This window comes from Priapulus caudatus, unplaced genomic scaffold (assembly GCF_000485595.1).
Source record: "Priapulus caudatus unplaced genomic scaffold, Priapulus_caudatus-5.0.1 Scaffold973, whole genome shotgun sequence".
Classification (NCBI taxonomy): Eukaryota; Metazoa; Priapulida; class Priapulimorpha; order Priapulimorphida; family Priapulidae; genus Priapulus; species Priapulus caudatus.
The window spans coordinates 77,823-91,976 of NW_014578034.1; the positions used below are offsets into that span (position 1 = coordinate 77,823).

Here is a 14,154-nt window from a genome sequence, read left to right on the forward strand (position 1 = left end):
CTGGCTGATTTCTAGTGACGGACGCGACCGGTAAGGTCATTATAAGAGAAGCGACCCCCCGTACACTCCAGCTCCCCGCCACTTCCAGCACGACAACCGACAAACTCAATTCCTCATCTGTCATCCGACCTTTGCCCGCTTTCTGTCTGAGGTTAACGAGCACTTTCACGCTAGCTTCGTCGCAGTAATTAAGCTAGCATCGCTAAGAGTTGGAGAACCCGATCCTCGAAGATCCCAGCTATCGCTGTTGGGGATTAGGAACTGCTCGACTCTGGCTAATCCAATCGTTCTCCTCCTGCTCGTCGGATACTTGTTGTCTCTCTCTTGCAATATCACGATAATTGCGGAAGTACAGCGACTACCAACACAGATAGTGGCAGTGTCCTGCTAGCGCGCTGATCCACGACGCGGTTCACCGCTCCCGATGCAGACACCAGACAGGTAAAAAGCTTATCTGCCTAGAGAAATAAGCTAGAGCTATTTCCGGAAACTTGGAGACCGTCACGATAATGTAGTTGAGCGAATATTAGGGTGCACGAAGTTACATGAACGTCACGCCTATAAGAGTGAGTAAATATACGATGACGGTGAGCGCATGTGTGCAAAGGCCGAAATAGGCCTGGTAGAGGGGTACAAGAACTAAGCATATGAGCGATAAAATTCGATGTATTAAGATGGAGCTCACTCGCAGTACGGTGCTGTGTGTGGCAGTTTGCTCCCGTGATCACTGCGTGGCATAAACACATAATTGCTTATTTTGCAAGGTACACGGTGCCAGTGGCACCTCAGACCTTACGGATCTTAAGCTCATGTCGCATGACCCTTAGGGACGAATATAGATCGAGCTCGTTGCTCGCCGTTAACCCGGATGGGAAAACGTACGGGTGAAACACTCGGCAACGTGAGACGATCGCAGGAAAATGGAAACGAAATGCTCGCGGTATGCAGTACAACGCGGTGCCAGATGCGTACCACATGACTGATGGCACAGCAAGTGAAGGAAATGGAGCTCACATATGGTGCAATGTCGAGAACACTAGTGTCTGTCAAGCTCTCGCTCGGCTGAAACGACGCGAGCCTGAGGGCTTGTTTCTTCTTACGTTCTTCAAGCTACTGCTCCTTGACCGCCTCGCTTAACATGTTGTCACTTGTGTTGATCCCGTGCACATAGCATGGAAATCACAGACACAGGACGATCGTGATTAAGGGTGGTATTCTTCTTGATAGCTAGTATGTTATATCTATGGACGGTGCCGGCTGATTTTAAGGCTTTTTAATCGCGTTCTTTTGATTATTTAGATTTTCTTCATTTACTGCGGCGCTTTTCCTTTATTTCATAGTTGCTTCGGTTAGTGCAATAGTGTTGTTCGGTTAAAGCCTGCATCAGGCATCCAAAACTATGAAAGTGGAACTTGTGGGTCACTTTCACACATCGTACTGGTGATGAGGTTGTGTTCACTTCGTAAGAATGTGTGAGTGATCCAACGTAGGCCATGGTCTGACAGAGTCCGAACTATATCCACTTGCAAATCAAGCTATAACACTTATCAAGTAAGTGTTGAAAGACCCGAATATAAGCTGACTGGAAGAAAACTCGCAGGGGGTAACACGTAAGCCATGGTTAGGGTTTTATTAAAATCAGGGCAGGGGCCACGTGTGGTAGAATAATCACTGGTGAGGCAGTCAACATTTAAGGGTGACATAGATTGACAGACTAAGCATAAGCACGAAATACCCATTAATGCGTAAAGTAATATTATTAGGATTCCAGTCTCAGGGAAAGTTAAATACTGTGGTGTGTAGCCGTGAGCATTTTACCTGTCATTGACTCACTGTGTCACGGGTGAACTATCTTTTCCCAATGCACAGGAATATTTCGAACCGCGATATGCCTATTCGTTCTAACTCAGAAGGCATAGTAGAACGGGACGAGAAGCACATTGGGTACTTTTGGCCCGCTTAAAAGTCTACGTCTAGCTAGCAGATTTGCTGATGGTTTTCATTGTCAGCGCAGGCACCTAGTAGCAGTTATTTGTGATGTCACTCAGGCTTATCTATGCATTTGTTCGATTAAAGGCATCAATTATGACTGATACCGATATCGAATGCAGTGTTTGCGCATGAAATAGAGGGAGACTGGATAGTTGTCGAGTTCAGTGATTATTGCTAAAGGGCTTTCTATATGTCCTAATTAATACTCTAGGATCATGTGTCTAGCTTAGTTCCTTATTAGAATCCTTCCATGATTAGCATTGTCTCTAGTCAATGACTAATTGAATAACTCGCATTGCACATGATAACTGCTACGTGTTTACGCTCAGTAAGCATGGGTCACGACTTGAAGTCTTTTACTCGGGCCAAGAACTACGATAAGTCCACTATGCAGCTACATTTTGAGGCAGTAGACAGCAAGAATTATTTCTTTGTTATAATTAACTATCAGTAATATGATCTTCTCGTCATAACTTGATTGAACATAGTCATCCAGAAATTTAGTAGCGTCATTGTGAGTCCTATATATCTCTAGACCCCATGCCGGAGGTCTGGAAGAATGTCGGAGCGATCCCTTTAGAGCGCGCTAGCCCAGATGGGTCATAAGTCCTGTTGCGATCTTAGAACTAGTGCCACATACGTACGCCTCGTGCAATCGATGGCCCTTCTATGCATAACGTGGAGTAAGCTGTAGAAAAATTGCTTAATACCGGACTATTGCACTGACTCTCTATGACTGTGCAGATTACTACCCAGCTATCATACTGTGCGAGCTGTCATTTGATTCCTAATGCTACGGACCAATGTCTATCGGAGCCCCTGCGTGAACGTTGGCATATTATTCACCCATAACTGGCGGCCGTGCTCTGCTCATTAGGAAAGGATGCGCGTACAAAAGGATGTTTTGGGATGATGCTCCTGTTTTATCTGACCCGTTGAACGACACTAAGTTTATTCGTCTGCGAACAGTATGAGCGCATCGTGACTAACGGGACTCGCCTGATGACACCGTTGTACAGGACAAGTCTTCTGGCTGTGGGACTTACGGTCCTAGTAGCCGGATGTATGTGCAGCCGTCAGATAACGATCACTGTGTTTGTGGGGGCCTGAGAACAGGAACCTGTCCTGAGCTGTTCAGAAAAATAGCATAATATCTCATACGGATCTCAGGAATTGACAGGAGTAAGGACTAGACCCAAGAGTCTCGATTCGTGTTGTCAATGAATCTCTCTTCCCATACTCATAGTGATCATGGTTATACTAGAATACCAGTGTTACCGCCTGGTATGATGCCCTCGTGTATGAATTGCGCTCGCAAGCGACCTAACTGCAACGCATTCGGGGCATACGCCCTCGATGCTTTGTTTGTCAGATTACTAAGTAGCATATAATAATATCCACTTAATCATCAAGACATATAGGAATGTGCATGTAAGAATGAGACGAGCATCTTGTAGCGTAAAGAACTAAGACAGATAAACTAGACTTTTAGCTATCTTATCCAAGTGCATATGCGCTTAACTCCTTCTCATTGACGCCTCAGTATTCAGAAGTCCTATCGAAGCTCGCGAATCTGTGCTGAATGAAATCACTTAATTTTGGGCGAATCGTGTTCCGATACAAAGGAGTCTGTGGTAATACTCGAATTATGGAGATGCGGCGCTGGTTTTAGTGTTCTAATGTGTAGAGTGTGCCCAAGTTGTTTATCTGTGCTTACAGGCGAATCTACAATGCAATCCCGCCTTAGTGCACAGTAATCAGCGACGTTATCACGGGATATGCTAACTGCACGAATCATGCAGTTGAGCCAGCCGCCAACTGTTCGCTATCGAGTTGTCTAGAGAGACCACGTGCTACGATGCACATCTAGACGTGCCTCGCATATCCTAACTTAAGTACGTGCAAAGATACTAAAGAGCTCGGTTTATATAACACGCTGTGTTTTGCGAAAAAGTAGAGCTTCTGGTTAATATCACATGTGAAGTACTGATTAGTAGAGCCCACAGTTTCACGCAGATCTAGGGTTTGAGGCATTGCTTTACTATTAATGAATGTATGGGTGGTATCTAATCTATGCCACTATCTGTGTGCTGCTCTGATACACCACTTACTTAATGTGCACTCTAGGGGTTACTTTGATAGCATTTGCTATAGGCGGTGCTCGTAAAAGGCAGTTAGTCTTTAGCTGTTATAGGAGTGCATCAGGTTGCTTCTTGTAAAGCTCTATAATTGCCACAGTGAGGCCGTTTAAAGCTGCATGTGTGAACGCGCAGGAAGTTTAGTCGTGATCTCCTCGAGTGATCGCTTGGCGCAGCTTTCAGGCCAGCCGTAACACGGAGTGAGCTAGGGACTGATCATTGCTCTACGTCGCAACGTCTATGGATACCATCGAGCTGGATAATCCTTCTGCAAATACAGGTCAATTGCAGACACGAAAGAAGCGCGACGTTCACAGTAATGCTGTCTCTATTATCAGAAAATCTACCTGCTTATGTTTCAGCTGTATCAGTGGGTGCCTCAATAGTCTGTCTTGTACACGATATTTGTACAACTGATAGCCATTGGAGCACTACGCGCTGATATTATGTCGGGTACACAAGCCAAAGCGTTAGCCGAGAGATATAACAAAATGTGGATGTTAAATTCAAGCCATATGTATAGTCTGAGTACGATACAGCAGTACTTGAAGCCTCATGTGGACGGACAGTAGGCACGATCGAGGGATGTATAGCTACTGATTTATCAGCGATAGCGATATAAATATAGAGGAGTCTGAAAAACTTGTAGACACGATTAGAGAGCAATAAGCCTCTTTTTATAGACTTTATATGAGTCCTACACTAGATTTTACTTTACCATGCTGGTTCTCCACGGTGATGGTAAAGAAGATCCGGGTGTAGTTTTCTGTAAATAGTATTAATACGAGAGCATGTAAATTGTTTATTGGGCAGCCTTTTGTTAGTACTGAAGAGTGCGAACTAGGCGTTAGATATCAAAGTTAAATGTGGGGTAGCGGCGCGTATCGCAACCAGGCTTGCGGTCCTGGGCTCAAGACGTTGCTTAATGATGAACGGCGTGGGTGGACAATTCTGAGCATTGATTTCTGCTTGGTCAATTGCTTGGCGCCGCACGATGAAAACCGACTTCTAGTGAAATTGTGGTATTTATAGGCCTATCTGCATGGGTAATCACGTAGCGCTTGTGCCCCGTTGTAGTATTGACGCAGTTCCCATAGCTTCTGTTGGCCGCTTTAGACTCTATTAGCCGAGCGCCGTTTAACAGCCAATAGCGCGTCGTTGGAGTCAACATACAGTATCTCCTAGACTCCCAGCTCATCTTTGATCTAGACTATAGCGGCTATGAAAAGCAAAGTTATTTCCCAGATAAGGCATAAGGCACCTGAGTTGGTCCTTCTATCAAAGTGGATAAGCTTCCTGCAATTACTGGAATTTCCTGGAAAGCAGAGGGTCTATAGCTAGCAGCTGTATTGTGCTGGTCCTGGCTACGCGCAATGTCTATCGCCGCTATAGAAATCACTGTAGCAGCACTTCACGGCCGTCACTAGATAGCAGCGAGGCCAGGCGGAACTGTAAGGTGAGACACGTCGTCGCGGCTTGAGCCATGTAGCGCTGGCCTGTCGAAGCGGGACCCACTAAAAAATAGTTGCAAGGCCTGCCATTGAGGAGCCGCGTTCATACAACGGGGTTTGCGGCCCTACGACAGTCGCACACTGAAGCGTGCGAACCGCCATGGTAGTGTAAGCCGGCATTCATAATAAGACGGGCTCCGCACTGGCAGGAAACGCATATTGCACGCGCGCTTCTACACCGACAAACGTAATATATTGAGTGTTCGCTTATAGGCGGGGCTTTGCGAGTGCAGCAAGGGCTGGCAAGCCGGTTGAACAGTGGCGGCATCTAGGACGTCGATCCCCGGACCAGTCATCATAGCAATCGCAACGTCGAGTCTTCCGCGAAGGGGTACCACTTTACCGACTCGAAATCACATGCTGAGTTCTGTTAGCAGCACAGCCTCTCCCGAAACACGATGGCCGAAAGCATAAGTGTGCGAATCGTGGAAATGCCGGGAACTGGCAACAGATTCGCTACCACCCTGCTGTCTAAGCAGCATTGGCGGACGCTGCCCAGGAGCCTTAGTTGAATGTCTGCTGAAGCGCCATCAACTAACGCATAAAGAATTTACAAGGCCAGTTACGAGGAAGACGAGCAGATCTCGACGCCCGAAAGTACGAGCACAACAATTGTATGCTCATAGCAGTCGGTCTTTCACGCTGAGATTACGGCAGCGGGCCCGAACAGCAGGATGAGCACGGGCCCAAGACTCCGTAACCGACATGCTGCTGGCCGAAGTGAGCCACAAAAATTTATAACACCGAACCCCCAGTAGCGGCCGCTGAGGGCGAGGCAGAGAGTACCCTTTCAGTCTGTCGTAACTATTACGAATTTCAAGCACTTTCGCAGCCACTGTGCCCCCTTGCACGTTCAGCCGAAACTTTTGATAAGTTAGTCGGAATGTTGCGCGCCCATTGCGCGTGCGGATGCCGATGTTTTCTATACCACTATTCCCCGCTACTATGCCATCAAATTCGGCCTCCACTAATTCGAAATTACTGGTCCGACGCCATGCGTCGAAAATTATCTTGAAGAGGTTATTTAGCATTGGTGGGTGCCCTGCCCGCTCGCCATTAGTCCAAGTAATTTAAGCGTGAATGGCTTCCTAATTTAATGTAACAAGATATTTTTGTTGTTGGTCGCTGCAGCCCGGCGTATATACGCCGTGCCGTACCGGGAGGAAACGCGCCAGTAAGGACGCCAGCCCGACGCCCTGTTTGCAGCCAACCACATATGCTCATATTCGCTGTTGGGACTGCTAAGGAAATTTGCGCTGTATCCTCGCCATGGCTGTGGCGATCATTGCCATGAGCCTCGCTCACGGTGGATACTACCCGTACCGATCGCTTAATACAGACATTGCAGAAATAGAACTAGTAATAGGTCATGTCTCCTGAGTTTTTCAATCAGCGCTGTATGTTGTCACCAGAGACGACTTGCCTTCAAGACTCTGTGTTTGTACAGGCTTTTTTTAAAAAGCAATGAAATAGCCTGCCGAGTACGACCCGACAGTGGGCGGACGTTAGCCACGTGGCGGTGCTGTAATGGTGTGACACTAACAAGCAAGTTTCTTTATAGCAGTGCAATCACTGGGTGGTGAGCTGAACTGTGGGTGGCCAGAGGTAGAATAAAAACCAAAGATTGTTGACCCCGACCAGATTGCCACGTGGGCCCGTGTCGGAGAACATAAGAGAGGATAGAGGATAACAATGGAAATAGACAAGAACACGAAGGGACCACATCTTACAGAGAGGAGACGAGAAATATAATATAGAAAAAATAAAAATCATGTGTCGGGTACAATTATGTACTGATTCTATAGCGCCCCATATTGGTAGGCAGCGGTGACGGCTGCTGCTACTTTATAAGTAACATGTTTTCACTTATTTTTTAGCTGAACCATTTAATCCATGCCGTGTTGAGACCCGATACCTAGATCACTCTCCCCAGCTCATCTTTGGAATCTAGGACTGTGCTGCGTCTCGCAATCGGAGCCTGGCCTCGGCTCAGACAAGCGTGGATGAACTGCCTCGCAATACAAGACATTGCAGACAGAAGGAGGTCGGTATGCTGTCCATGCTTCCTGTGATTCGAGGCCTCCAAGTTAAGCAGGCCTGTTGGAAAAAATGTCCACCGTTTGGATGGCCTGTATTATCTGGGCGCTGAAGGATGCTGATCTGTCCTCTTAACAGAGTGAGTTCTAAGACTGCTCACAAGGCACGTTCTGCTGCTGTTGATGGTGCCTGGGAGCGTGTTAGAAAAAAGACACAGAGGATTCGGTCAATGATATGATGATCGATTCACATAAGAGAACGCCGAGGAACAACCATCGAATACGGAGATAAAGAATATACGCAAAAAATTCAGCCACTCGTCATATATAGTCATAACTCAACAAAATGCCTGTCTGACTGGTCTCACTGCACCTCCAACACACCATTCTAGCATCATTCAGAGCATATTTATTTAACACCATATATTTTCTGCATTTATATTTTGCTAATATTTTATTTGCTACTGCTAGAGCCATTTCAACCGTAAGGGCGGATACCAAAAGAGGAGAACGATACCGAGATCCCCAGCTCGAGAGTCAATGATTGGATTCTAGGACTCTGCTCATTGTACCTGCACTGACCATGATCCCTTCATGGATACTCTCTGCAATACGGACTCATTCAAAGACAGGAGGCAGGCAGTATGCTGGGCCAACCTTCCGCTCTCGCACCTCTAGAAATACCAGAAAGACCCTGCGTGTGCACCCGAGATACAAACCTCAGGAGTGCGGCATTTCTAGGATTAATAGGTGTACATATGCCGCGAACCGTTGTCGTGTCAGATAGTTGACACTGTGGGCAAGCGGAGCTAACCAAGATTGACCGTAGATTAACCCTGGCCCCGTGTGGAAGAAGAAGGTGAGTACTTATGTAAGAAGAAATCGCCATATAGGCATCTACATCATATGTCTGGTTTCAAAAACCTGACCGAGAAGTAGGTTTATGGTGATTTGTAAACTAGATGAATTATATCAATATCTATATAGTCCGGATTTGCATAATAGCTCCAACTACTTATTTGCAGCAGTTGTGTTGCGGAGGACCCGAGCTACTTACATTATTGTAACATCGCACACATCCTTCACTTTTTGTTTTTTCAAGTAAGCTGGAGTCCTATTTAATCGCATGCCCGTCGGGTAGGAAAAAGAGAACACGACCTCCGAACTAAACCACCAATTTGCAGATGCCCAGCAATACCCCACGCTCATTGTTGGATCTAGGACTTGACTCGTCTCGCGCAACATCATGTCCTCGTGGATACTCCTGCAATACAGACATTGCAGACAGAGCAGCAGTATGCTGTCCCTCACCTGTAGTTTCACCAGAGCCTTCAAGAATCTGTGTTTGTACGCGCGAGTACGACCATCAGCAGTGGCGGCTACTGCAAGATGGTCGTATCGAGTACTATATGGAGCAAACGGGCCGTTGTTAGAGTAATAAGAATTGAATGCCGAACGCCGGCGTAAGTAACGGCAAGGCACTTATAGTAACCGCAGATTACGCAGGCCCCGTGGCCATTGTGGAAGCAGAGGTTGAGGCATTCTGTTATAACATACGACGGGCATTGAACAAGGTTTGGGTCGGAATACTCAATGAGTGTGTTTAACGTTTACATGTAAATTACGTAAGGTATGCTGATTTCATTGGCCATGAAATCTCAAATATTCGAATATTTTTACTAACGACGTGCATAGTATTGTCATCCATTTGGGCTTATTTGTCACGATAAGTATCTACGAAACCCGGGTGGACTGGTTGCCCTGGCGAATTATCTGCGACATGCAAACTTTCCAGTGCTGAGGTATGCCACTATTAATTCCCATCGCCGTGTTGGAGACACCGATACCGTAGAACCCCAGCCTGCATCTGTTGGATGCTAGAGACTTGCTAGTCTCGCCAATCCATGGCCAGTCGTGGATACGTCGCTTGCAATACCACGAAATTGCAGACCACGCAGGCAGCAGTATGCTGTCCTGCCTCCTGTGATCTGAGCCTCCAGTACAGCGCTGTTGGAAAATGTCCACGTTTTGGGGATGGCCTGTATTTCTGGCCCTGAGGATCTGATATGCCGCAACCAGAGATACTGACTGCTCACTAAGGAACAAGCTCTGCTGTGCATGGTCGCCTGGAGCGTGTAAGAAGCAGAAAGATAATGTGCTGGACATACCTGAGCCGAATACCTCCGTGAGTGTGTCACGACACGATCACGTAATCACAATCTCAATGTTCTCTCAAATGTGCATGTGAATGCAGATCGTGATGTCACCATGTATCATAGTAACTGGTCAGCAGAAATACATTTGCTTGTGCTTTTACTCAACAGTATATTTATAGATATTTTACATGTATATATATATATGTAATATATATTTATATAATAAGGTGGCCGTTTTGGATCACTGTCTCTCGTTGCTTAGGATACTGCCAGGTCTTGATGTAGGTGTACCAGATTGATCGATGAACTTTTGGCTAATGCTTTGTGTGAGCTCATCACACTAACATTGCTGTTTTTGTAGGTCCTGAGCCAATTGCAACCCTCCAGGCGTGACCTGGCAGAGAGCCGGATCCCTGGACCACCCAGCTCATCTGTCTTGGAATCTAGGACGTTGGCTCATCTTCGCGATCCCCCGATGGTCCCTCATGGGAGGGTACTATCTCCGCGGTATACAGCTGACAGTCAATTCAGACAGAGCAGGAAACAGTATGAACTGCCATGGAGATCCGTCTCTCACCTCTACCAATACCAGACAGACCCTGCGTGTGCACCCGAGAGTACAACCCACAGTGCGGTACTGATGGTGTATCATATGGCAATCCGTGTGAGTTGAACTGTGCCAAGCGGAGTAACCAAGATTTGACCGTAGATTACCCTGCCCGTGTGGAAGAAGAGGGTGAGTATTATGTAGAAAGCGGCATCTACATAATATTGTCTGCCCATTCAAAACCTGACCGACCGAAAGTAGGTTTTATGTGATTTGTAAAACTAGATTGAATTATATGGCGAATTATTCGATTTCTTAAACTTCACAAACTCTTAAATATTTGTCAGCATTTGTTGTTTGGCGGCCATGCAGCTTCTCGTGTCATGAGTACTTATTACAGCCAGGTTCGTTCCATGCCTTCCTTTTCAGCTGGCCATTTAATCCATGCCGTGTTGGAGACCCGATACCAGATCCCAGCTCATCTGTTGGATCTAGGACTTGCTCGTCTCGCAATCGATGCCCTCGTGGATACTCCTGCAATACAGACATTGCAGACAGAGCAGCAGTATGCTGTCCTGCTCCTGTAATCGACCCAGTCCCTGGAAGACCAGGACCACCAGGACCACCAGGTATGACATTCTATCTCACCATCGCTGATGGGAAACAATCATGAGTTTGATTTGACCATTAACGATAACACAGAACCGAAACAAAAAGGTTTACGCAGCGCATTGGTCGATACATAATGCGCGTAGTACACTTATACATTATGTATGTTGTTACCTTATAGCTGTTGCGCATTGCAGTTTTGACTCGTTAACTTATTACTCGTTAACGTTCCTCCCCCACACAGGCTTAGAGGAGGCATGCAGGATTGCCTATGATGCAGGGCCTTGCGGTGATCGTGTGTTGCGATGGTGGTATAACAATTCCAGTGACCGCTGTGAGGCATTCAATTTTGGTGGATGCGGCGGAAACGAAAACAACTTTCCCTCGCAGCTGAGTTGTCACGAGGCGTGCAGCAGGACAGGAGGTCTGTTGCTCACTGCGACATTGTGAATGCGTGTTTGATTGGAGTTTGATAGGAGTGCGCTCTGTGCTATGGTCCTTGCTTCGTGCGTTTCCCGTTCGCGCTGCCTCCTAGCTGTGTTGAATGGCCGTCGCACATGCATTGTGAATTTTGATTGGATTCTTGGAAAATCGACTTGCATCTACGTCGTTGATTGAACACGTCGTTCGCGTGTGGCAGATGCTACGTGGCTTTTTTGTGTCTCGTTGCATGTTCACTCGCATGGCTTTATGGAATTGAATGTTTGTGACCGTGATAGGGTTTTCTACATGCACCGAGTGGATGGAAATAGGTTTTGCTTTCCAAAATGTGCCACTTAGGTGACAGTATTGATTGAGTTGTGTGACAAGCATGCTTTGCTCGTTGCGGCAAAGATATTTTGTTGCAGTGCTCAATCGAGATGGAATATCCCTCAATTATACATTCCAATACCTGCTTTAGTGTCTTCATATACAATGTCTTTGATCAAATGTACTGTAATGTCCCCATATTAGTGTACATTTATTCTTACTGGTTTCTTTACGTGGAATCTAATGAGGCAGTGTAACTAATCTAGATTCTGTAGCATGAATTTCTTCCAGTTGATAAACCTGATTGAAGCTTGACACTAGTGCTCTGAAATCCATACATGGGAATTGTGTTTCCTCATCAATTATTCGTGTTGGAGTAGCATGCACTTGCATGTGTTTGTTGTCTCAGTCGTGGGTTTTCGGCATGATTTACCGCTCCGCTATGCGCATGTGCGTGTTAATTCTTCGTAATCTATTCATTCTGTATTATCTGTACGTTCTACACATTCTATTACGTCACCTTCACCGTATTTGTTCAGAGTTTACTGCAAGTATTCGCTGTCATACAGCTGCCCATCGATAGCAGTCTCTTGTTATTTCTTCTCTATTTAGTATCTAAGCATTAGACAGCTGTCTAAAGGTGAAAACGACATATCTGCTTTCTCTGTTCTCAGAATTTCTCACTAATCGAGAAACAACCCGTTATATTGTTTGTTCACTTGTAGAAGTGCCAAATCCATGTCCTCTTGGGAAGCCTCTAAATCAGAGTTGTTCGGCAGCTAATCCGTGTCCTAGTGGTTACACGTGTAATGCGCCTGAAGCCGGGGCGCAGCCTGTCTGCTGCCCTGACCTGCCCGCTGTCACCACACAGGCCGGTTAGTCTACTGTTTACTGCTGTCTACTACCACTACTACTACTATTACTACTACTACATGGATACTCCTGCAATACGGACATTGCAGACAGAGCAGCAGTATGCTGTCCTGCTCCCATTATCGAGCCTCCAGTACAGCCTGTTGGAAAATGTCCACGTTTGGATGGCCTGTATTTCTGCCCTGAGGATCTGATCTGCAACAGAGATACTGACTGCTCACAAGGACAGCTCTGCTGTGATGGTCCTGGAGCGTGTAGAAGCAGAAAGATCTGTGCTGTGGCTGAGACAGAACCTCGTGAGTGTTCAGCACATATCAATAAGTAGATAGAAGTGTGTAAAAATCTCTCACATTTAAAAATACGTGCCTGTATTGCTTCTATAATTGATACAAGGCACCCTGGATTGTCAGTTCTAAATATAATAAATATATCATATATGAATGTGGTTAAGTGAGATCTGTGCTATAGAAGAAATACATTTTAATGGCTATCCCAACCTTTCTCTGAAGGTTATCAACCCTGTTAAACACTTATGGCGAATTTAAACAAATTGTGGTATGAATTATGGAGATGGGTTTATTTTAAGTGTAGAGTGCAGTTGTTTATTGTGTAATATGCATGGCTATGCAAGTAATACACTTATAGGAATGGCTATGCAGGTCAGAGTTGCGCACTGTTCCATGAGTCGTCTAGAGGAACACTGTACAAATCTAGACGTCTGCATATCTAAATTAATACGTGCACGCGTTTTAAAGCTTGTTTGCGAAAGTAGTTCGGTTTACTGTGAGTACTTTATGCCAGCTTGCGTCTGGGTGCTTGCTTTAATGATGAAGGGTGGGGGGACATTGCATCGTGCTTGCTCGCCGCGCATGGCATGGTTTTTGCTTCTAGGCTGCTCGTGCGTTTAGAGTGCACATGCTTCTTTAACTTTTAGCCGAGCCGTTTAACCCATGCCGTGTTGGAGAACCGATCCCAGACCCCAGCTCATCTGTTGGATCTAGGACTTGCTCATCTCGCACCCCATGTCCTCGTGGATACTCCTGCAATACGGAAATTGCAGACAGAGCAGCAGTATGCTGTCCTGCTCCCGTGATCGAGCCTCCAGTACAGCCGGGGCAGTCCGACGCTGCCTGTACCTGCAATACAGACATTGCAGACAGGAGCACAGTATGCTGTCCTGCTCCTGTAATCGACCCATGTCCCTGAAGACCAGGACCACCAGGACCACCAGGTATGACATTCTATCTCACCATCGCTGATGGAAACAATCATGAGTTTGATTGACATTAACGATAACACAGAACCGAAACAAAAAGGTTTACGCAGCGCATTGTCGATACATAATGCGCGTAGTACACTTATACATTATGTATGTTGTTTGCCTTATAGCTGTCTGCGCATTGCAGTTTTGACTCGTTAACTTATTACTCGTTAACGTTCCTCCCCCACACAGGCTTAGAGGAGCATGCAGATTGCCTATGATGCCAGGGCCTTGCGGTGATCGTGGTTTGCGATGTGGTATAACAATTCCAGTGACCGCTG

At 46.2% G+C, this 14,154-nt stretch overlaps 1 protein-coding gene across 1 annotated transcript in view; it reads left to right on the forward strand.

Annotated features, from left to right (window-relative positions):
- Nucleotides 1-13,776, forward strand: part of LOC106814749 (papilin-like) — a gene marked incomplete at both ends in the record, with an annotated part of 31,816 nt that extends 18,040 nt beyond the window's left edge. Inside the window, 3 exon segments of the mRNA XM_014819095.1 lie at nucleotides 8,880-8,986; nucleotides 10,403-10,569; nucleotides 13,547-13,776. Coding sequence (XP_014674581.1) covers nucleotides 8,880-8,986; nucleotides 10,403-10,569; nucleotides 13,547-13,776 — 504 coding nt within the window.
- Between the last annotated feature and the right edge of the window lie 378 nt (nucleotides 13,777-14,154).